Below are 22,984 nucleotides of genomic sequence, written 5' to 3'. Positions count from 1 at the left end.
CTTGCCAAAATGGCTTTATGTTTTCAAAACTATTCCGTTAATATTGCACAGGAAGGACAAATTGCAGCATCAACGATTGGTTCAGAAATTTCTTTGGAAGGGTCATAAAGCTAGATTTACTTTCAACGTTTAACTTACTTGCACCAACATGGAAGTTTGGCTCTGCCAGACTTTGACCTCTATAATCGAGCCTTTCATCTCTGGCATATCTCTGATTGGTTGAATAATACTGATTGCTGTGCGCCCCTCAGTTATGAGAAAAGGCTTTTATAGCCCCTTTGTCTCCTAGTTATGTACTTTATGCCACACCCAATATGTTGTCAAAACCTGTTAAGAGTAGTTGTCTTATAGCTCCCTTGTGCAAGGTTTGGGTGTGGTTTTGTAAGTTAAAGAAATTGAATTTTAAAGTGACAGCACAGCATGTCTGCTTTGTGGGTCAATTGTGCCTTTCCAGTTGAACTGGATGGTAGATCTTTCAGTGTTTGGGGAGCCAAGTGGCTTCACCAACACTGCCTTGATGATGATGGGGAAACTGCTTCCTTTCACCCAATTGTGTACTTGTTATATGACCTTTCTCGAGCTGATTCTTTTATCTATTTGCAATTTAGGGATTGTTTCATCTTTACCCATACCTGCTCTGACTGAGGATGAAATTGATCATGTGCAAGAGACTTTTTTATTGGGAGGTTCCCATGTGATTCTTTTTACTACAAGGTTTTGAGGGCAGATCCTTTACTGTTGCGCTTCCAGAAAGGGGCAGATGCATGGGCTTGAGACTTGGCGATTGAGGTCTCAGTGGACTTGTTTAAGAAATTAGTGTGCAAACCTCTTGTTAAGTTGACCTTTGCATTCCATCAGGAACAGCAATACAAATTTCTGTTCCATACTTACATTTCACCTAAGCAAGCCTTTCAGGTGGTGCTTGAGCAGAATAGTCAATGTTTGAAATGCTCGCAGTCGGATGCCGCCACGTTGGGCCGTATGTTCTGGTCTTGCCTGCTCATACAGTTACTTCTAAGGTGCATCATATTTTTCAGTTTTGTTGACCTCTGCAACCTCAAATTTTTATGTTTGATGATTGTACTGATCTGTTAAGCCTAATCAATTTAAATAAATTTTATTGTTCTGCCTGTTTCTTCTGGCTAGACGCACCATTTTGGTACACTGAATGAGCCCGGACACTCCTACTTTGATGGAATTGTTCAATTTGGTTTATGCCCTGCTAATTCTGGAGCACTACAAGGTGGGCTGGGACCATCCAGGTTGCTGGAAGAAGTTTTAGCTGATTTGAGAGCCTTTTTGGACCATCATGCCACTGTGGAGTTGGATCTTGAATTGTTCATATTGCGTGGACCCACCCTCTGGGGGTTCTGTAGATGAATAAGAAACCACCAGGTCTAGAGATGTTGTGTTGGATTCTTGGGGGGGGGGGGGGGGGGGGGGGGAGGGGGAGGGTATTGTTCTTGTACTGCTTTTTTTGTTTGTTTTTGGTTTTTTTTGCATTAATTAATAGATAATTAAAAAAAAAAAAGAAGAGAATCACACCCACCCAAAAGAAGTATCCAAATCAAATACAATTGTATACATTCCTTAGTAAAACAAACTGAAACACTTCTCTAAATGTAATAATATTAACAATCTGTAGAATAATTTAAAATTTTAAAATTGAATTAATGCTTACGACAGTACCTAAGTCAGAGTAACACCAAGTTGCACACAAAGGGGCCCGCTGAAAAAAGTAAAGAACCAGTATAGCAAAATAACACTTATTGGTTAACAATAGACTCAACACGGCCACATTTTGGCAGTTGCCTGCATCTGGGATAGAATTTCAGCTTTGCACACAAAGAAATTAGCATGCTAAATGATTAAACAGGACCACAGAAGATAGTTACTTTGTTACATTCTAGAAAAAGGAGTATTTCATTAGTATGCATAAGGGTTTGGAGGGTTTTTGAGAATTAGTATCCGTTTTTCGTCTGCTTTCTTCTGTTCCAGATATTTTGGATTTTTTGCAAAACAATTTGGATAAAGCGTAAAGTGCAGTTGGCTGCTTTGCTCTGTTATAGAGCCTAGTGAAGGGAAAGAGCTTGACTTTGCATCCAGACATGGTATGTTTTTTTTTCTGTGGGATTAAATTTATCAGTCAGCTGCATTGTCAGTTGATTCCTCCCTGGGTTTTATACTTGGTCTTGTCTCCCTTAATGCTGCCTCCATTTGAACCTCTGGATTCCACAACCTTTAAGATATCATTTAAAGATGTTTTTTCTTGTAGCTATTTCTTCAGCTAGGTGAATTTCACAATTACAGACTTTGTCCCGTAGAGAACCTTTTTTGTCTTTAGCAAAGAAATATTTGTGATTAAATCAGTTTCATCCTTCCTTCCCAAGATGGTGCTGTCCTTCCATCTGAATTAGACTCAGACTATGTCTTTACCTTGTTTTTAAGCTCGTAAAAATAAGGGTACTGCAGTTGCCTTTCACAAATTGGATGTGAAACACATGTTGAAATACCTGAAGATTGTGGAGACAATACAGAAATCAGATAAGCTCTTCATTCTTTTTGATGGAGCCCATAAAGGGGAAGCCAACACCAAAATTAGCAATTGCGCAATTTGTTAAAGAGGCTATTGCTTCTGAGTATGTGGTTATCCTGTTCCAGAAGTTTTGAAAGCTCTTCCCTGCAACTGATCAGTCTGGTGCTTGGACAGAGCACTCCTTGGTTTTTCTTCATGAAATTTGCAAAGGAACAACCTTGAAATCTATGCATTCTTTTATCGGTCACTACAGATTGAATGTTCAGGCTGAAAGTAATGCAGCCTATTGGGCAAAGTGTTAGCAGCAGGGATTTCAGTGTTCTACCTTCAGTGTGTACTGCTTTGGTGTTTCCCACGTGTCTGGATTGGTCTGTTAGGACAATCAGGAAGGGTAGATTCATTCCTACTTGCTAATTTTCTTTCCTTAAGTCCCTCCAGATTAGTCCAGAACATTTCCCCATAGTTCTTAGTATCATTTTGTTTTCTGTCTCCTGATGTGTAAAGATTTTGATTTTGGATAGTTATTCCTGTTAGTATGAAGGGCTTTATTCTTTGTTAGTGGTTCCCTGTTCAATGATTCATTAGTTCGTAGGGGAGGGTTTTTTTTTCCTTTTAGTTACTTTGTTGTTATAAATACTGACTTGTTGCACAGGTTCTTAAATGATGACATCCCAGCTCAGTAGTTCTCAGTCCTCCACCTGCTGGAAAGACAGCACAAACCTAAGTGTCTGAACTGGTTTGGAAGGACTCGAGGAAAGAAAACTAACAGATAAGGACTACTTTACACATATCAGGCAGTGGCGTAGCTATGTGGGGCCTGGGCCCCAGTAGATTCCAGCCTGGACCCCCCCTCCCGGCGAACCCGCCCCGCCTACCTTCGCTTTTGCTGGCGGGAGACCCAATCACCGCCAGCCGACGTCCTCTCCGTCCTGCTGAGAGAAATAAGTCTTCTTCCAGCTGTTGCATGCTGACGTCCTGCACGTTGTACTGGTGGGGATTGGGGTCCCGGCTGTTGCATGCTGACATCCTGGACGTCGGCTGGCGGGGATTGGGGTCCCCCACCAGTAAAAGCGAAGGTAGGCGGTGGCGGGGAAGGATTCGCGGCGGGAGGAGGGTCGACAAAGATGTGGGGGGGGTGGCTAAAATGTGCCCCCTCCCCTCGGGCTCTGGACCCCCCTCCCACGGAAGTCTGGCTACGCCCCTGATATCAGGTATTGTATCAGATTCTTCTGTAGCCAACTGTCTTCGTAACAAATTTGTAAGCTGATTGTAGCAGTTGTCTGGGTCTTGCCACGTCTGAGTAAGTGGATCCAACATTTCAGCCATTGTGCTGTGGCTTTCTTCAGGGCATTCTGTGAGGTCTGCAGTTTGTCTTTATATGTAGTGGGTTTTCAAACCTCTTTGGCTGGGGTTTGAAGTGGGTAGTTTCCTCAGGAAGGAAGAGGATTTCAGCGTGAATTGAGGCAGGAAAGTCCATTGGCCACCAATTTGAAATCCCTTTCCTTCCTGATAAACCATCCACCTCAAACCCCAGCTAATGAGGTTTGAGGACCCACTATATATAAAGACAAACTGCAGACCTAATGGTATACCCAGAAGAAAGCAACAGCATGATGGCTGAAACGTTGGTTCCATTTACTCAGATGTGGCAAGACCTGGACAACTGCAACAATCATAACACCAGTCGTGGAAGTCTAAGAGAACAAATAAATTTGTAGGCATTTAACTTTTTTTTTTTTTTTCTTTTTTACTCCTGGGGGAATTCTGTTTCAAAAATTTGAAATTCTACTCCAAATTTTATATAATTCTGCACATAATATTTTAAAATTCTGCAAAGTTTATTTGTAGTGTTTGTGTGGAATTCCCCTATCAAGTTTCAAGTTTATTAGGACTTTATGTCCCGTCCAACAGCAAGCCATCTGGGCTATCATAAGGTCTGAAATCCCTTCCTGCCTTCTTCCTTTCTCAGGCTCCAGCCTCCTCAGTTCCCTATCTCACTCCACCTGCAGTTCTTCCTCCATCTAAATCCCAACAACACCCGTAATTCTGTCTGCCCCCAAAGTCTTCTCCTGCATGCAGTACCCCAGCCTCTCATTCTTTCTCTTCCCCTCCCCAGTTATCATTGTATCTTGCACCTCACCCACAGCACAGCCTCAGGTTTGATCACCCACATAGTAGTGGCACATTTATCCCCTTTACTCTGCCCTCATGGCACCTTCTCATTTTCAGCCACAGGTAGCAGCGGCAGCATAGTAACATAGTAGATGATGACAGATAAAGACCCGCACAGTCCATCCAGTCAGCCCAACAAGATAAACTCATAGTATAAGTTATGATACATATACTTGATCCTGATTTGTCCTTGCCATTTTCAGTGCACAGTACATAGAAGTCTGCTCAGCACTGGCCTTGTTCTCCAGTTACTGAAGCTGAATCTATTGCAGCTGAGCTCACTTTTTATTAGTCTCCACCGCTGTGTTCTCATTCTCAAAGCAAGGAGGACGTGAACTGCTGCACATAGGGTCAATTCCTCTTTTTCTGCCACTGACTGTTTATTATATATTTGGTTCTGTAGGTAGGGAAACCTTTGACTATGTAAAGATAATTTGAAGATATTGATGTGGAGATAAAGCCTGTGGAGTTGGCCACACTTAACTACTTGTGCCTTTTCATGTTGCTTGTATGAGGTACTCAGTAATTTAATATGTTGTTACTGTTTGCAGCAGAAGGTGGACTTGAATAAAAGGCCTGCATCTGGAACTTCATCTACATCTAAAAGCACATCTCCAACACTTACACCATCCCCATCACCCACTCCTAAGGGGCACTGTGCAAACTCCTCACTCTCTTCCTCTCACCAGCAGCCCAAGAGCAGTGGAGGCTCCAGTAGTGGTACTATTACAGATGAAGGTACGTTCATTACTGAGCAGCATGGCGGAACTGAACGTTCAGAAAGTCTTGTAGGCAAGGATTAGAACAAAAAATATGTGGCTTTATCCAAAAAGGAATTTTTCATATTCCCTGCATATAGAAATAATCTTCCAGTAAAAACAGTCAGTCAGCCATAGTTTTTGCAGATGGATCATATGACCACACTTGGGGGTCCTTTTACTAAGCCGTGCTAAAAAGAGGCTGGCACTGGTGTCAGTGCATGGGTTTTCTGCGTGAAATGGCCACATACTAATTTCCCTATTAGCACATGGCCATTACCACAGGAGCCCTTTCCACCACCTATTTAGGAGGTGGTAAGGGCTCCCACGATAATCGAGTAGCACGTGGTAATGTGCCCACACTACCTGATTAGTGCAGGCACACCTACAATCCGCCCTGATGGACATTAGTCAAATATTTTTATGGAATCTGATATGAAATAGAGCCAGTGGTCAGAAATGACTAGTGGTCTTACATGTTCATAACAACTTTATGGCAGTTTGCTGGATGAGTTGAGAGATGTTCATTTTTCTCCTCAGCATTTGAGCATGGAGCTGAAGGAGGTGTGTTGAGGCTCCAAAGCATCAATATATGAGAGCAAGGGGGTTTTGTACTATTCAGAACAGTGAAGTGGAGCTTTGCCTACTAGGCACGAACAATGCTTCACCATTTTCCATAGATTCAGTTTGGAGCCTTCAACACCAATTTCTAGAGATCCATCAAAAATGTTAACTCCTATAAGATGTTGATCCCCAGTGTAGCTATTGCCACTTGTCGAGACAGATTTGGATATGAGAATTATGTTGTATTCTTTGAGTATGCCAGTTGGTGACATGGTTTCACTGTCAAGTATCTCAGCTTCTTTTGTCAGGTTTAGTGGTGTACATTTCTTTTATTTTGTGTAACTTGGCAGATTACACAGTCATGACAGCATAGCAGAACAGCTTATAACAGAACTACCCAATTACATGCAAAAACAATTTTAAGGACTTTTCAAAAATCATTCAAAGACATCAGTGTCCATTCCCCCTTCCAAAATCATACACATACTCTCTAATTCCAGTATTTGCACAGATATCTTTACATATTGGTTAGTTTCACCTTTGAGTGTATATATTAACGTCAGGATGGGGTTGATCTTGAACTAGTGACCCTTGAGTTTATGGACACCTGTCTTTGAGGAGGAGTTATTTGCCCTCCTGGGCACCTAACTTTAACTAGTTTATGATGGTGTCTTATAATTTTGTTCTATTTCTGTTCCGTGATTGACCCAGTGGGGAACAGTTAAGGGTAGGCATGTGTATTTTGGCCCCCACTCCCCGGGCTTGCCTTCCACTGATTTTTATTGGTGCCATTATTCAAAGCTTGCTTTGGTCCTGGCTTGCTGCCACTTACTAACTCTCTAGTTTCCTAAAGTTCTGTATTTAGTAAGGTTCTGCTTCTGTTCTGTGTTAGCCTTTCTTCCATTTACCTCTGGATTCTTACTCCTTAGTTCCTATATATATTTTTTTTTAATTTTAAAAACTTTTCATTCAACACTTCAAAAACAGTACAATCCACATAAAAGTAGCCTCTAGGCTAGACAACTCATTTTTCCACATCAGACCGAGCTAGTTCCTAATTTCTTATCGGTCTCTGTGTTATATGTTCTTCTGAGTTACAGTGACATTAAACTTGCTTAGGATTTACTGCTTTCCTTAGCATCCAAACCAGACCAGTCCAGAACAAAAAGGTTATGTATGTTGACCAGTGGATGGAGAAAGAAAGTAGTTCCATGAGATTCGCCCTTTACGGGTATCATGCTTTTTAGAATGTTCAGTATTCATTGTCTCCTGGTTGGTTCTGTTTAGCCAGCTCCTGACCAAGTTATTATCTGAGTGTCAGTTAATCAGGGGTTTCTCTTGGAAGGTATATGCTCTGTTTATATATGATAAGGGTTTTCTGGAGCTGGGGTGACACATGGTGGTGCTGGGTCCCTCCCCTGCCCCCGTCTTCATCTCTTTGCTGCAGTTTCTGTACAGTTTGAAGAGGCTAAGAGCTATTGCTATAAGGCAAATGGGATGCTTGCTGACAACAATTTTCTCAACATTGTCTATGTTTCAAGTTTTATTTAGATATACTAATTCGCCAGTCAGGAATACCATCTAGGCAGTTTACAATATAATCAGTGTTAAGAGTAGAGTGTATAGCAAGATATGCGTATAGACAGATAATTGACAGGAAAGGGGGAGGAACTCCATCTTGTTGAGAGAAAGTGGGGGGGGGGGGGGGGGGGGGAGGGAGAGAATGATAGGGAAGATCATTGTAATTCAACCAGGCATTTTGCACTTAAAGATTAGTTGAAAGCATCTTGAAAAGAAACGTTTTGAGGTCTGATTTAAAAGTGGAGAGTTAGGTCTGATGTCACAAAGAGGTGGGCAGGAGGAGATTCCAGAGATGTCGACCTTGAATTGAGAATATTGAAATTCAAGTATGTTCGTGGTGGATTTGTTTATAAGTTGGAAAGATAAGTAGATTTTGATCCTGAGAATGAAGAGAATGCAATGGAGAGTATGGAAGCAGTAGGCAGAGGAGGTAGAGGGGTTCTTAAGACTTTGAATACAGTAAGTAGCAGCTTCTAAGTAATTCGATGGTATATAGGGAGCCATTGAAATTTCTTCAGAAAGGGTGTGATATCATCTCATTTCTGAGCTTTGTGAATAATTCAAATGGCGGTATTTTGTACTGATTGTAAGCTGTATAAAGTTTTGAGTCTTAAGTTCTTTGTAAAGTGAATTACAGTAGTCAAGTTGTGATATGACAAGAGAGTGTGTCAGGATATTTAATGTTGAGGGTTGTAAAATGATTGAATGGACTGAATAAGACATAATCTAGGGAGCGTTTTACTACTTGTCCTATTTGAGAATGGAAAGATAGGTCATTATATATTAATATTCTGAGAATACGGGTGACTGAATACTGAGGGATTGGGTGATTGCAAAGATTAATAGGCATTTGGAGAGTATTGGAAGAATGGTTAGTAAAATAGAGAACTTAAAATGTTTTCAGGATTAATAATAAGGCAGTTTTCTTATATCCAAATTGTTATTTTGCAGAGGTTGTCATTGAGATTTTTAATATTGGTAGGAGTTGGGTGATCTACAGTTGTGAGAATTTGAATGTCATCCGCATAGACTGATAAGGTAAATCCTAAGGATTGAGCTAGTATGAGCAAAAGCGAGAGGAATATATTGAATAGAAGAGGCGATAGTATAGATCCCTGAGGGACTCCGGAAGTAGGTGAATAGGAAGCCGAGGCTGAGTTGTTGTAGTTAATGTAGAATTGGCGGTTGGCAAGATAATATCGGAACCAATTGTAAGACAATACCTGAAACCAATACTATGGAGATGGTGCAATAAGAGGGAATGGTCAATTAAGTCAAATGCAGCACTAAGGTGGGTCAATGCATTTCTATAGGAGAAGCAGTTCCAGCATAAAATCTATTTTAAATACAGCAGTTAAGTAACAGCTCCTTTCAGACTGCCTCTCCCCATTCTCTACTCTCTCCCCACCCTAAAACTAGCCCCTTTCCAGCATTTACCAAACAACGCCATTCCCCAAGTGTCTCACTACCCCCAAACTGCTGCACACCACAAAACTATGCCCCTATCTCCTAAAACCGTGCCTCTATGGCTGCCCCAGCCCCAAAATGACCCCCTCAACTGCTCCAAATACCCCAAAGTTGACCTGACTCTCCCCAAATCAACCCCCTTCAACTTTCTCACTACTTCAAAATTGCCTTCATGCCCTAAGCTACCCACTGCATCTGCTCCCAGTACCCAAAACTTTGTCCTAATTGCCCCACCCCCAGGACTATGCTCCTGCAATTGCCCCACTCCAAAACTATCCCCTACAGCTGTTCCCCCAACTATTCCATGACTTCCCCAGCCCCCTCAAGTAGAGGAATAGCTTAGTGGTTAGTGCAGTGGACTTTGATCTTGGGGAATGGGTTTGATTCCAACTGCAGCACCTTGTGACTTTGAGGTTGCTTAACACTCCATTGCCCCAGGTACAAAATAAGTACCTGTATATAGTATGTAAACCACTTTGATTGTAACCACAGAAAGGCGGTACATCTAGTCCCATCCCCATTCCCCCTTCAAATTACTCACACACTCCAAAACAATGCCCCACTGCTGCCTCCAGTCCCCAAAATTACCCCACCCACAATTGCCCTCATTGCTTAAACTGCTACCATTTCCCAAAACTACCCTTACCCCCAAAATCTACCTTCTCAAAATTCAAGTCTTCTAAACCTGAACGTACTTGACCTTCCTATTTGTTTATTAGGATTCAAGGTACCTTTTATTCAGCATGAGGTCTTCATGAGAGTGCAGTATTTTTTAATTCAAATAACATTTCTGCTAGTGAGCAGTTCTAAGCCTTTATTGAATTCATGTTGCATCCTCTATGCCAGTCTGGAAATTGATTTCTCAGGCTATTTAAACATTTGTTTCCACTTGTTATTTTGAATACTTACTTGTATTGGTGTCTCTTTTTTTTATTTTTTTTTATTAAAGACGAGCTGTCTGGCATCCTTAAGAAATTGTCATTGGAAAAATACCAACCTATTTTTGAGGAACAAGAGGTAAGCTTTTTAGTATTTCTTGACATGATGGTTTTGCTAACAGCTCCAAAATAGAGTCCTGGTAACAATTATCACTGGTGGTGATTGTGTTGGCTGTTGATGGCTGCAATATACGTGGGCATAATCTAACGCGAACACCCATCTCCATGGGCGTCTATCTCTGAGAACGGGTACGTGAAGGGGCGGGACAAACCGTATTCTCGAAAAAAATGGGCGTCCATCTTTTTTCCGATAATACGGTTTGTGCCAGTCAAATGCATCGGATTTGTGCGGATTCAAGCTGGGCGGTATCGTTTTTCAGCGATAATGGAAACCGAAGGCGCCCAGCTCAAAAACGAACAAATCCAAGGCATTGGGTCATGGAAGGGGCCAGGATTCGTAGTGCACCGGTCCCCCTCACATGCCAGGACACCAACCGGGCACCCTAGGGGGCACTTGTAACAATTAAAAAAAAAAAGGTTAACTACCTCTGAAGTCCATAGCTCCCTTCCCTTGGGTGCTGAGCCCCCCAAATCCCCCCCAAAACCCACTCCCCACAACTCTACACCATTACCATAGCACTTATGGCTGAAGGGGGGCACCTAGATGTGGGTACAGTGGGCCTTGGGGGCGGCCTGGAGGGCTCCCATTTACCACCACAAGTGTAACAGGTAGAGGGGGGGATAGGCCTGGGTGCACCTGGGTGAAGTCCACTGCACCCACTAACAACTGCTCCAGGGACCTGCATACTGCTGTGATGGAGCTGGGTATGACATTTGAGGCTGGCATACAGGCTGGAAAAAAAAAAGTTTTTAAAGTTTTTTTTTTGGGTGGGAGGGGGTTAGTGACCACTGGGGGAGTCAGGGGTGGTCATCCCCGATTCCCTCCGGTGGTCATCTGGTCATTTAGGGCACTTTTTTGGGACTTGTTTGTGAAAAAAAAGGGTCCAAAAAAAGTGACCCAAATTTGCGCTAAAAGCGCCTTTCTTTTTTCGATTATCAGCCGAGGACGCCCAAGTCCCGCCTTCACCACGCCTCTGACATGCCCCTGTCAACTTTGGTCGTTTCCGCGACAGATTGCAGTTGAAGACGTCCAAAATCGACTTTCGATTATACCGATTTGGGCGCCCATGGGAGAAAGACGCCCATCTCCCGATTTGGGTCGAAATATGGGCGTCTTTCTCTTTCGAAAGTAAGGCAGTTAATGTCCAGATATGTTCTTGTAATTAATTTAGATTGCTCCCTTCAGCTCTCTAAAAAGCCTGTATCATTAGCTAACATAAGAGAAGTAAAATAATGCCATTTTAAAATGTTTCTAATTGCAATTTTGCAATACACTTCATAATAAATTCTTTAGAAACATAAATGCCATCTTAAAAGCAGAAGACGTGCTACCAGTTTTGATATCTGATTTTTCTGATAGCTCTCAGTGAAGGAGTAAGTGGACAGTAGTGAAAAAGAGCATAACCAGTTGTCCATAAGTCCTTAGATTTCACCAGACTCAGAAGCACTGAAGGCACATCTTCTGCTTTTTAACATAAGTCTTTACAAGTGGCTTGTTACATCCCAGTGGTCTAATGCCTTATAATCTTCCTGATAGGCGCCGCTTAACACAAGATTATCTATACTTCAGGAAGGAGGTGAACACACACAGTGTGACAGGCTGCACATACTTCAGCAGGACTTGTTTATCAACTCCTACCCTAGATGAGATAATATTTAACCATCTCTCTGAACTCATGTGCAACTTTCTTTAAATCAGTCACCTTATTTTCTAACTCTTCTTACTCTCTTAGCTATCTATATGTTCCATCTTTGCTTATACCCTAAGCTGTCTATTAAAATGTTCTATTACGTATTGTGTTGACGTAAGTAGTACACTATCAAAATAATATCACACAGTTTGTCTCTTCTTAAGGTGTCTATCTGTAGTATATTTGTGCATTGTCATTTGTTTCTGTTTGATTATTATACATTCTGTACTGATACTTCTGACTTTTGTTGGGGGTTTTTTAATCTGATTTCTTTAGATATATATATTGATTTAATTATCACATGATATGGACAGTTGTTTATTGTGTTCACTGCTTTGTTGTGAATGTTAAAATAAACATTACCAGAAGATAAAAACTTGAATAAAGAAACAGTTCACCATTATTCAGTGTTTTCTAACTCCAAAGCACAGAAAGTTCTCTTTATTTCTGCTTTTTTGTATTCAATATTGTATCTTCCTTCAGTCTACATTTTAAAAATTTTCTTGTAACTGTTCCGAAACCAACAAGTGAATTCAGATACCAGGTGAGACTATGGCATAAGAACGGGAAAATAACTAGAATCTATATTTGATGTGATGAAGATAAGATTTTGTGTTAGATGCAAAATGTTTGTGTCACACTTACACTATAGGAGATCACAAAATGTCATCTTCATCTCATACATTAGAAACTAGAGAATATTTATTATGAAGGAGAGCTTGCTGTTTTATTGTATCAAAATAGTTACAGATGCTTTTATATTTTTGTTTTACAGTCTTCTAAATTACCATTCACAGAGAGCTGTCTTGGCAATTAGAAGGAATTTTGGAACTTAACCAAATCTGCCATGTACTGAAGTGGAAAAATGTTTTTTATGTGGAGGAGGGAAACAAATTGCATTGCGCTTATCAGTTCTCCCAGCTGATGTTTGTTGGTTTGATACAATATTGTACCTGGCAGTCGAGTTAGGAAAATAATGCTACTTGTACTTCTGAAAATATTACTTGCTCAAAATTTTTGAAATACAGCACTGTGTGTATGTAATGGACCATGAAATTGTTTTCAATATTTGAACTCATTAAGAGGGTTTATTTGCTTTATGATATGATTGATCTATTTGTTGTGCTTCTAATAGGTGGATATGGAAGCTTTTCTCACACTTACAGATGGGGACCTAAAGGAACTGGGTATTAAAACTGATGGCTCCAGACAACAAATCCTGGCAGCTATTTCTGAACTAAATGCAGGAAAGGTATGCCATGAGAGAATGTGTTGTACAGTTAGGATTCAAACATAGTTTAAACGTTACTGTTTATAAGTCAACACAGTATACATATAAGGTTTTATTTTAATATATAGCTAATTGGTCAAATGTAAAAAAAGAAATATTGGCTGTAATAGCTAGTGTCAATGTGGAGGAGTAAGTCACTTAACCCTCCATTGCCTCAGGTACAAATTTAGGTTGTAAGCCCTCCAGGGAGAGGGGATTTACTTTGCTTTCCCTCCATAATTACTTCATTGTTGTAAAGTTTTCATTTAGTCATTAGGATGCAACTCCATAGTAAATTATTTGTGTTGAGCTATACCTGTTGTACACTGCCATGGGTGAATCTATTCCTAAGGGGAGTTAATAAATAAATACTGTACCTGAATGCATTAAGATTTAATGACCTTGAACTACTGAGAAAGGCTTGAACTAAATCCAAAGACCTTTACAAAGTTAAACATTGAATAATTCAATTGAGTGACGTTATATGACAGTACTAACATGGAGTGCTTTCTCACAAGTTTCTAGGAAAAATCCAACTGTCTCTTTTGGGATGCATGGTAATTCTTCTGTCCTTGTGTTCATGCATCATGCCTCAGTTTGTGGTTTTCTCTTGAGCACAATTGGGGGGTTTTCCTCCCTATTTCTGAGTATCCGTTCTTTCCTTCTTAGAGTTAAAAACATCCTATATAATAAAACTCACCCTCAACGTTCTGAGGACACTGACGTCACTGTCAGTTCCTGCGGGCACTTCCTTCCGGTTCAATGGTTTCGTGGTGGTGAAGCCACCGAAATCGCTGTGTCTGGGCCCCGCCCTCGCGTCAAACGTGATGACGTCGAGGGTGGAGCAGTGGCGTCAGTGGCTTTACAACCAACAAGGAAGGACTCGGGAGATGAAGGTGGCATGCGTTGACGAGGTCCGGAACAATGGCGGTCAGTGGCTTCACAACGCCGAAGGGGTGGGTACGGGAGGAAAACCTTGCTAGCGCCCGTTTCATTTGCTCCAGAAACGGGCATGTTTTACTAGTGATTTAATATTTTCCCTTTCCCTTAGTAATGTAGTTAGAGTTTTTGTTAATTTGAAGCATAGACAGAGCCAGCGTTAGGAGGGGGCAAACAGGGCAGCTGCCCTGGGCCCAGGCATCTTTTCCCCTTCTCCTCACCACACTCCATCTCCTCCTCCCTTCCCAATCTTCTTTAAAAATGTATTTCTCTTCTCGGCGTGACAGCTGTTCTCACAAGCTGCCTGTGGTTGCTCCAAAGCTTTCTCTTCTGTGATCCGCCCCCTCTGATGCAATTTCCTGTTTCCATTTGGGCGAATCACCGCTGAGAGGGAAACCTTCAGGACAGCCGGAGGCAGCTTGTGATGACGTCTGCCGTGCCGCCAGGGCACCTCTGAGAAGGGAAATAAAAATTTTAAAGAAGATTGCAAGGTGAGGGAAGGGATGGGCTGTGGTGGAGAGAAGGGGAAGAGATGCCCAGACCATGTAGTAGCAATACAGGTGGGGAGATTGGGGGGGAGGGCAGATCAGGGGCCCCTTCCTTCATTTCTGTCCTGGGATCCATGTGTCTAAAACTGGCCCTGACCATAGGTATAGTTTGCCTGTTTGCTTTGGGGGTGGGGTGGTGCACAAAGGATAAGGAAATCATATTGGCTGTAGGGAAGGAGACCACTTCAGCATTAACACCTGCAAAATTTGGAAGGGTGTTGTCACCTCCATGCCCACTTCAGACTACACCTGTGATTTGAAGATTTCTTTATTTTTCAGTACTTAATGGCAACAGGTCAATTTATCCAGTGGCTTCAGGCAGACCTTCCTTGCCACTATACTTCGGTTACTTCCCAAACTTTTTTCTAATGAGACCCCATTTTAGCCATTGAAAATTCACATGACCCCAGATGATAAATAAAGCCAATTACTCAAATAAGCAGCATAATAATTGTGTTTCTGTTATGATTGGGGTCTGAACCCCTCTCAAACTTACCTCTTTCCTGGGGGTCAGCTTCTTAGCTGGCTTCTGTTTCTTTGTCTGTCCTTTCTGAGCTGGCTCTGTCTCTCTGTGCTGGCAGCTTCCAGCAGCAGGGCTTTAATTGTCTCACTTCACTACAGCTGTGTGTGTGTTGCCTGAGTTGCTCTAACTCTCTTTGGGTGTACTGGCTTCAAGTGTTTCACGGTTTTGCATTGGTGTGGGTTGGGCCTCTCTGGGTCAGTGTGCTTTTGCCTAGGTCTAGGGAGGGCCTTGATAAGGAAGTGGTCTTGTTTCCTTCAGGGCCTTTGCAACAGTGGGGTTTGCTGTAGGTAGGGTGGTGCAGTGTGCACTTCTGACGTTGTGTCTAGTTTCCCTGCTTGCTTTTGCTAAGGGCCAGGTTAGTGTTAGTGCAGTGTGCACTGGTGACTGTGTGTTTAGCTTTCCTGCTTTTCCCTTTGGTTCCCCTGCTTTTCCCTCTTGGTTTTGGAAGCATTGCTATGTGTAGGGCTTTGGAAGCTCTGTTGCTGATAGAAGTACTTCAGGGTTTGGTGTTGTTAGGAACACTGCAGAGTTTGCTGTTAGAAGTACTTCTGGTGTTTGTGCTATTGCAATCTTTGCTGTTGGTGTTTGGTGATTTAGAATCACTTTTGGCTTATGTGTTAGCTTCCCTTCTTTTCTTGTGGCTCCCCCCTGTCTTCCCTTTTAGTGCTAGGAGCTCTTCTGGTTGCTTGCCAGAGTAGTGCTTAGGAAGCACCTTGTTAGTTGTATCTAGCTTGCTAGAGCAGTGCTTAGGTAGCTGGTTAGTTCTGTGTTTAGCTTATTAGTGTAAAGCTCTGCTTGTAGCTTGGTGCTTAGTAGCACCTGTGTTAGCTTTGTGTTTAGTTCCCTGCTCTGTTAGTCTAGGGCTTAGGAAGTCCCTTTCTTGAGCAGGGATTAGGAGCTCCTGTTTAGTATAGGGCTTAGGAAGTCCTTTTGTCAGTTTACTGTTAGGAACACTCCTGCTGGTTTAGGGCTTGGGAGCATGTAGATCAGTTTAGGTTTAGGAGCACTTCTGTTTCCAGTCCTGGTCCCTATGTCATCCGGTATCCAGTAAGTCCTGTCGGCTACTCGAACCCAGGAGCTCAACTTCTGGGGGGCTTAGTAGCTAAGTGCAGGTGAAGCTGTGTGGACCAGTCCAGTGTGCTCCAGTCCCGTGTTCCAGTCCTGTGTCCTCCAGTCCGGGGGATCAGTCCAGTGTGCTCCAGTCCAGTGTGTTCCGGTCCGGTGTGTGTTCCAGTCCGGGGAATTGCAGTCCAGTGTTCCAGTTCTGTGTCCTCCAGTCCAGGGGATTCCAGTCCATGGGTTCCAGTTCGCTGGGCAGTGCCTGCAGTCCCTGCCGGTGTGCTTACCCAGTGTTGGTTGGTGGGTTTTGCCTGCTGCTGTCGCTCCTCGTCAGCAGCCCAAGGGCTCACGTTTGCTCCAGAGCCCGGCCCCGCGGGCTCTGAACCTGAGAACCTGACAGTTTCTTAAAGGTTCAGTACCATATAAATATATAAATCTAGATAAATTAAAGCAATTATCTGATGTATCTGAATCAGAATCTCTTTTAATCCAGCTTGAAGAGGAGAAACCAATCTGGCTACTCATGTTACACTGAGCACCTAGTAACAACACACTATCTGTGCAAGAACTCCTAGACTTGATTACTCAAGGGATCCTCAATTACCCTAGGTGATCATGGGAGATTTCAGTCTACATATTAAATCCCCAGATAACTACCAAAGCTGCCCTTCTGGACACGACAGCACTAGGATTCACACAGGTGATCAATTCTCCAACCCACGAAAAGGGTCACATATTAGATTTGGTATTCTACAAGGGGGTTTTTATGGGATAGCAGTATTGAAATAACACCCCTATCATGATCAGACCATTTTCTAATTAAAGTTTCCCTAAGTGACCACCTGAAACAAATGGCACCTCCCAGAATTTGGAAGGCGATCAGACAAAAAAAAAGCTGACCATTGAGAATTTCCTAAAGGATTTGGACTATCCAAATGTGCATGAAAAGACAACTACAGTATCAGAACAGATTGACATTTGGAATACACACTTAGCCAAGACCTTAGAGAAAATGGCACCACTAAAAAAGGTGCTATGCCCCACTCACAAATGCTTACCTTGGTTTCCTCCAGAACTTTGGATCCATAAACGTGAAGGATAGAAAGTGGAAAGGAGATGGCGGAAATCTCGCCAGGATGAAGACAGACAAAACTGTAGGAAGCACACAACAAAGCATCGCCAAGCCTTGATAGCAACCCCAAAACAGTATTTTTATCAGTGCATTACGCAGGTTGCCAATTCAACCAAGCAGCTGTTCAGTATAGCAAACAGCCTGCCCAGTCAAAACTGAACTGCAGTGATTTTGCTGCATACTTTGCCAACAAAATTAAAAGTCTACGCTAGGATTTACAGGCAATCCTACTCAGCCTTCAATCAGTTAACCAGGAGTGCACAAACTCGCCCTTTCTGACAGAGACCTATGGGACACTTTTAACCCAAGAACAGAGGAGAGCCTTGACAAAATCCTAAGAGACTTTTGTCTTAACTACCTGCTCCCTTGACCCCTGCCCATCAAAGATAGTGCAGCAGGCAAGCATGGGCCTCATAGAAGGTGCTACTAAAATTGTGAACGCCTCTTTTTCTAATGGGCAGCTACCAACAACATTAAAAGGGTCAGTGGTTCACCCTTTGCTAAAGAAAAACAACCTTGACCATGACAAACTTGAAAGTTACCAGCCAGTATCCAACATCCCATTTATAGGGAAACTTATAGAACAAACAGTCTGTGTTCAACTCAGTGATTGGCTAGAAGAGAAACTGGCTAGATCCATGTCATTCTGGATTCAGACCCAGTTATGGAACAGAAACAGCCCTCGTATTCCTACTAGATGATCTTCACGGAAACCGAGAAAGGGGATTTGCCTCGGTGTTAGTACTACTAGATTTCTCAGCAGCTTTTGACACTGTGGATCATGCTAGCATGACTGGCAGAAACAGGTATCAATGGAACAGTACTTGCGTGGTTCAGATCCTATCTATCAGACAACAATCCATAATGTTTGATAGCACCTCATTGCTACCATGGGCACTGACCTGTGGGGTACTACAAGGATCAATACTGTCACCCATTCTGTTCAATATCTACCTCAAGCCACTAGCTGAGCTGATTTGGCCAATGGATACTCAGTTCTACATCTACACGGATGATGTGCAGCTACTCGCACGCAATGAACCTGACTTAACTACAGCCCTGATTAAACTGATTACCTGTCTAACATCAATTCAAGAATGGGCTAAGCACAACAAACTTTGCCTGAATCCAAGTAAAACCAAGCTTCTCTGGGTCCCTAACATAAGTAGACACATACCTGACATCAAAATCTCTTTTAGGAAGTACGAACTCCCCCTCAAATCACAAGTTGGGAACCTTGGAATACAGTTAGATTCAACACTTACTCTGATTCCCCAAATCCAAGCAACCTTCAAGAGCTGCTTCTACTATTTGCGACAGCTACGCTGCCTCTCTCCGTACATCAAGAAGGAAAATCTTATCCCATTTGTGCGTGCCATGATAACATCAAGACTGGATTACTGTAATGTACTCTACAATGATCTGACTACAAGGGGTCTGCACCAGTTCCAATTGATTCAGAATGCTGCATCAAGACTAATAGAAGGTTGCAGGCAATGTGACCACATCATACCATTTTTGTGAAAACTTTATTGGCTTCCAGTACAATACAGGGCTAAATTTAAAACTGTGTCTGATCTTCAATGCCCTTAAAGTAAATGACCCGAGTACTTGAAGAACAGGATGACTGTCTACACACCTCCAAGGACACTAAGGTCCTCACAAGGGGTATCCTTAACCACACCCTCTCCAAAAGACAATACACGATGTGATACTCGCAAGCGAGCCTTCTCTAGAGTAGCCCCCACACTGGAATGCACTCCTTGAAAGACTCCGTTTAACACAAGACTATCTCTACTTTAGTAAGTAGGTGAAAGCTTGGCTCTTCAACCAGACCTTTAATGGAAGAAGTAACTAACGCTGAGATGATATTTAACCATCTCTCCGACCTCCTATGCAACTTTCTCTAAATTAGTCACCTTATTTTCTAAGTCCTCTTACTCTCTTACCTATCTATATGTTCCATCTTTGCTTATACCCTACGCTGTCTATTAAAATGTTCTATTAAGTATTGTGTTGACATTGTAAGTAGTATGCTATCAAAATAATATCACATAATTTGCCCTAAAACCCCAACAATAACCCCAGAGATTATAAATAAATTATATATGAACCCATTAGTGCCCAAGTTTCCCATAAAGCTCCCATATGGGAACGATGGGCACTAATGGGTTAAAGAAAGGAAACCTCAGTAGCCCGGAGTGCCTACATAGACGGTCTACCCCTAACACAGGCACTTATCACCGATTTCAGTGAATCAAAACAACTCCCTTAAGGGAGTAAAAAACACTGTAGCCAAAAAACAGAGGAAAAATTCAAATACAAAATATCTCTAGGTTTGGTGTCAGAAGAATTAGATAACTACCTGAAAATATTAGAAAATGCCACAAGTGCACAGGAAAAAGGATTTCTACTTAGCTTCTCCACCCGGGTGGTTGCTGCAACTAAACAATGCCAGCTTTTAATCTTCAACTGGGTCCAGCTCCACAAGTAGTATCACTGTAACATCCTGCAGCTCCCCGACAAGGAGCCCCCTTATTTCGCTTCTGCCTCGGGAGGAACAACCAGTGAAGCCTGTGATAGTCAACTTAATTGGGGTTTCTTAAAAAGACTAGAACTTATCCCCGAGTAGTAGAAACTTCATTGTTTATTTAAGTAGGGTGCCTTCTCTAACAATTTTGTAGAGCAATAACTTATTACTCTGATACATGTGCTCTCCAGTTGTTAGTGTTTGCTCATTTGAAGAGCAATTTTTTGTATCTAGCTGCTGTTTCTCAATCAATAGTGATTTGAAAGAGAGTTTTGGATGATGTTGTGTCTTTTGGAATAATACCAAAGATAAGCTGAAGAAATCTTCAGTATGACCTAATTCTTTGTTATATCTTATTTGTTTGAGATTAATTTTTTGGATAGTCGTCATTTAAATTTGATTGTGTTTTTTTTTTAGTGTTCAACAATTTTTATTGATGACATTTCAAAACAAAATCCACACTCTGAACATTACCAGCACAATCCTATATACTGTAAATATATGGGTAAAACAGTTTTCTACTTATAGTCATCAAGCTTTTATCATGTTATTTCCCCCCTCCCACCCCTCTCTCTGCTATATATCCACCTGGTAACATTTTATATTTAAATCTATTATTAACAATCTAGATATACATTAAGAACTTGCAGCAAAACAAATGAAATCAGGTATACATGAGGCAACATACACACCTGCAACCTGAACCTACAAAGGGACCTTGTTTCTGATAATCCCATACTAAAAAAAAACTTATTGCCTCTACCGTGAGCTGCTTTGCTTCAACAGGGCAGAATAATATATCTTTTGTATTGACACCCTTAATGCTCCATTCCAGCAATTTTATGATAGACATATCAGTGCCAATACTTTGCAAATTAAGATAAGTTTCTCAAATTTGCCCAGTCGACTAAAAGGAGAAGTTAGCACCTGACGGACAGCAAAGCAATTATCTTATCATCTAAGGTTGTTACAAATTTTTCTAAACCTCCCCTCCCCAACATGGTGTTTTTTTTTTTTTAGATATTATTTAAATTGATGGTGGTTTTTTTTGCATACTGCTCTATATTGGACCAGGGGACACGCAATGAAATTACATGGGAATACTTTTAAAACAAATAGGCGGTTAAGGTATCTGCTTTTGCAGATGATTTACTGGTCCATCTAACCCAACCAAAATGTTCGTTGGAGGCCTTATTAGAACTTTTTAGGGAATATGGGGATTTCGCTGGTTTTAAAATAAACTACTCAAAATCATTAGCGTTAGCAACAGACAATAGTGTGAGGCAGATGTGGGGTGCAGAGTTCCCACTGCGATGGGCATCAGAGTCACTCCAATATTTAGGGGTACAGATCCCCCAAAAAACATTGGAAATACATCTGATAAATATAGGTAATAGGATCGCGGCTTTGAAGGACCGGTTAGACAGATGGGGAGTCCTGCCACTCAATCTGCATGGGAGAGTGCATCTGTTTCGTATGGTGGAATTTCCACGATGGTTATACTTATTTCAGGTACTCCCCATACGATTACGGGCTAAAGATATAAATCAAATCCTTAAACATGTCAGGAAATTTATTTGGAGGGGGTCAAAGCCAAAACTCCCTTTGAAGTTAATGATGGGGTCGTGGAGAGAGGGAGGCATTGGATTACCAAACCTCCGTCGCTACAACCAGGCCAGTCTACTCCGGCACCTGGGTGATTAGTTATTAGACAGGCAAGACTACACCCCCCGTAGCTTGGAGCAAGAGTGTTTTAAACCTTTTCACTTATATTTTTTGTTACAATGCCCGAGCCGACAACTCCCGCCATGGGTAAGCAATAGTATATTGGTCAGACCTTTGAGACAGGTATGGAGAGATTTAAATGAGATCTGGGGGCTAGCGGCAGATATAACAGATCTTCTACCTCTGCAGGGTAACCCACAGTTCTCACCAGGTACGGAGAACAAAGTACTTGGTAATTGGGCAACGATGGGGATCACCAGATTGGAACATGTACTAGATTCTAAGGGACAATTATTGGAGCTTGGAGCTCTAGGGGTAGGTATCACTCAGCGTCATCAATTTGCGTATTACCAATTAGCACATTACGTTAGATCTTTAGAGCAAGGGAAACTGAGTAGTGGACATGGGCGCCAAATAAGGACATTCTTTAGTTCCGTGCAAGGGAGGCGTTTATCGGTTTCTGGATTACAAAAAGCGTTGGGGGAGATGAGTAGGGGTAGAGATACAGAACGTATTTTAGGGAAATGGGCCCATGATCTAAAGAGTCCAAACCTGAAACTAGATTTTCAGAAGTTATCGGCTAGAATTCCCACCCTGTCGAGAAACGCTGCCATGAGGGAATGTCAATACAGGATTTTATATAGGGCATACATGTCAAAATATCAAGTATCCAAATTTGGAGGAGCAGTTGATTCTTTATGTTCTAAGTGTGGGCAGCAGGAAGGCACATTATATCACTACCTTTGGGAATGTTATAAGATCCAGAACTTTTGGAGGCAAATTGTGGGATTTCTAGAGTCGATATGAAAGAGCAAGATCCCGCTTACTCCGCAGGGTCTACTCTTAGATCAGTATGAGTTATTTGTCTTGCACACGGGGGGAGCCCGGCAGTTCATCAGGAAAGCCAGTTTAGTAGGTAAGAAACTGATTTTACAGGCCTGGGTACACTCCGAACCTCCGGATTATTGGCATTGGAGGAATAGTCTATATGACCTGCTGAAGATGGAGAGGAGAGAGGTGGGATCCTCCCCAAAAGGAAAAAGGGCATTCCTGAAGATTTGGGAGCCTTATATACAATCCCTGGCGCCCAGGGCTAGGAGTTTTATTCTGAACCGATTATGAAGCGGCTATAAACTGAGGTTTTTTTTTTTCTTCTTTTTCTTTCATTGTTTATTTTCTCCGGAATATTAGGTTGGGGGGAGTTGGTGGGCAACAGGGAGAAGGCGGGGTTATTCAATTCTAAAGTGCATGGGGGTGCCGTTAAGGTGGATTAGATGCTACGCCTAAGATATAAACATGGTTAACAGAACAAATTACAGCACTTGTTGTAGGTAGATTGGTATAATAGAATAAGCCTGTACAATAAGAGTGACACTCTCCAGAATGGGGGAGGGGGCCATCAGAGTACAGGACCCAGGACCTCCCCCGGGA

At 42.1% G+C, this 22,984-nt stretch overlaps 1 protein-coding gene across 1 annotated transcript in view; it reads left to right on the top strand.

Moving 5' to 3' along the window:
- Window positions 1–22,984, top strand: part of ANKS6 (ankyrin repeat and sterile alpha motif domain containing 6) — a 204,779-nt gene that overhangs the window by 163,352 nt on the left and 18,443 nt on the right. The window contains exons 12-14 of the mRNA XM_030205050.1: window positions 5,263–5,446; window positions 10,028–10,095; window positions 12,963–13,079. Of these exons, the coding sequence (XP_030060910.1) occupies window positions 5,263–5,446; window positions 10,028–10,095; window positions 12,963–13,079 (369 nt within the window). The remainder of the gene's footprint in view (window positions 1–5,262; window positions 5,447–10,027; window positions 10,096–12,962; window positions 13,080–22,984) is intronic.

The sequence above is a fragment of the Microcaecilia unicolor genome, chromosome 1, assembly GCF_901765095.1.
Source record: "Microcaecilia unicolor chromosome 1, aMicUni1.1, whole genome shotgun sequence".
Classification (NCBI taxonomy): Eukaryota; Metazoa; Chordata; class Amphibia; order Gymnophiona; family Siphonopidae; genus Microcaecilia; species Microcaecilia unicolor.
Note: the sequence above shows the minus strand (reverse complement) of the source record. Positions and strands in the feature narration are given on the sequence as shown.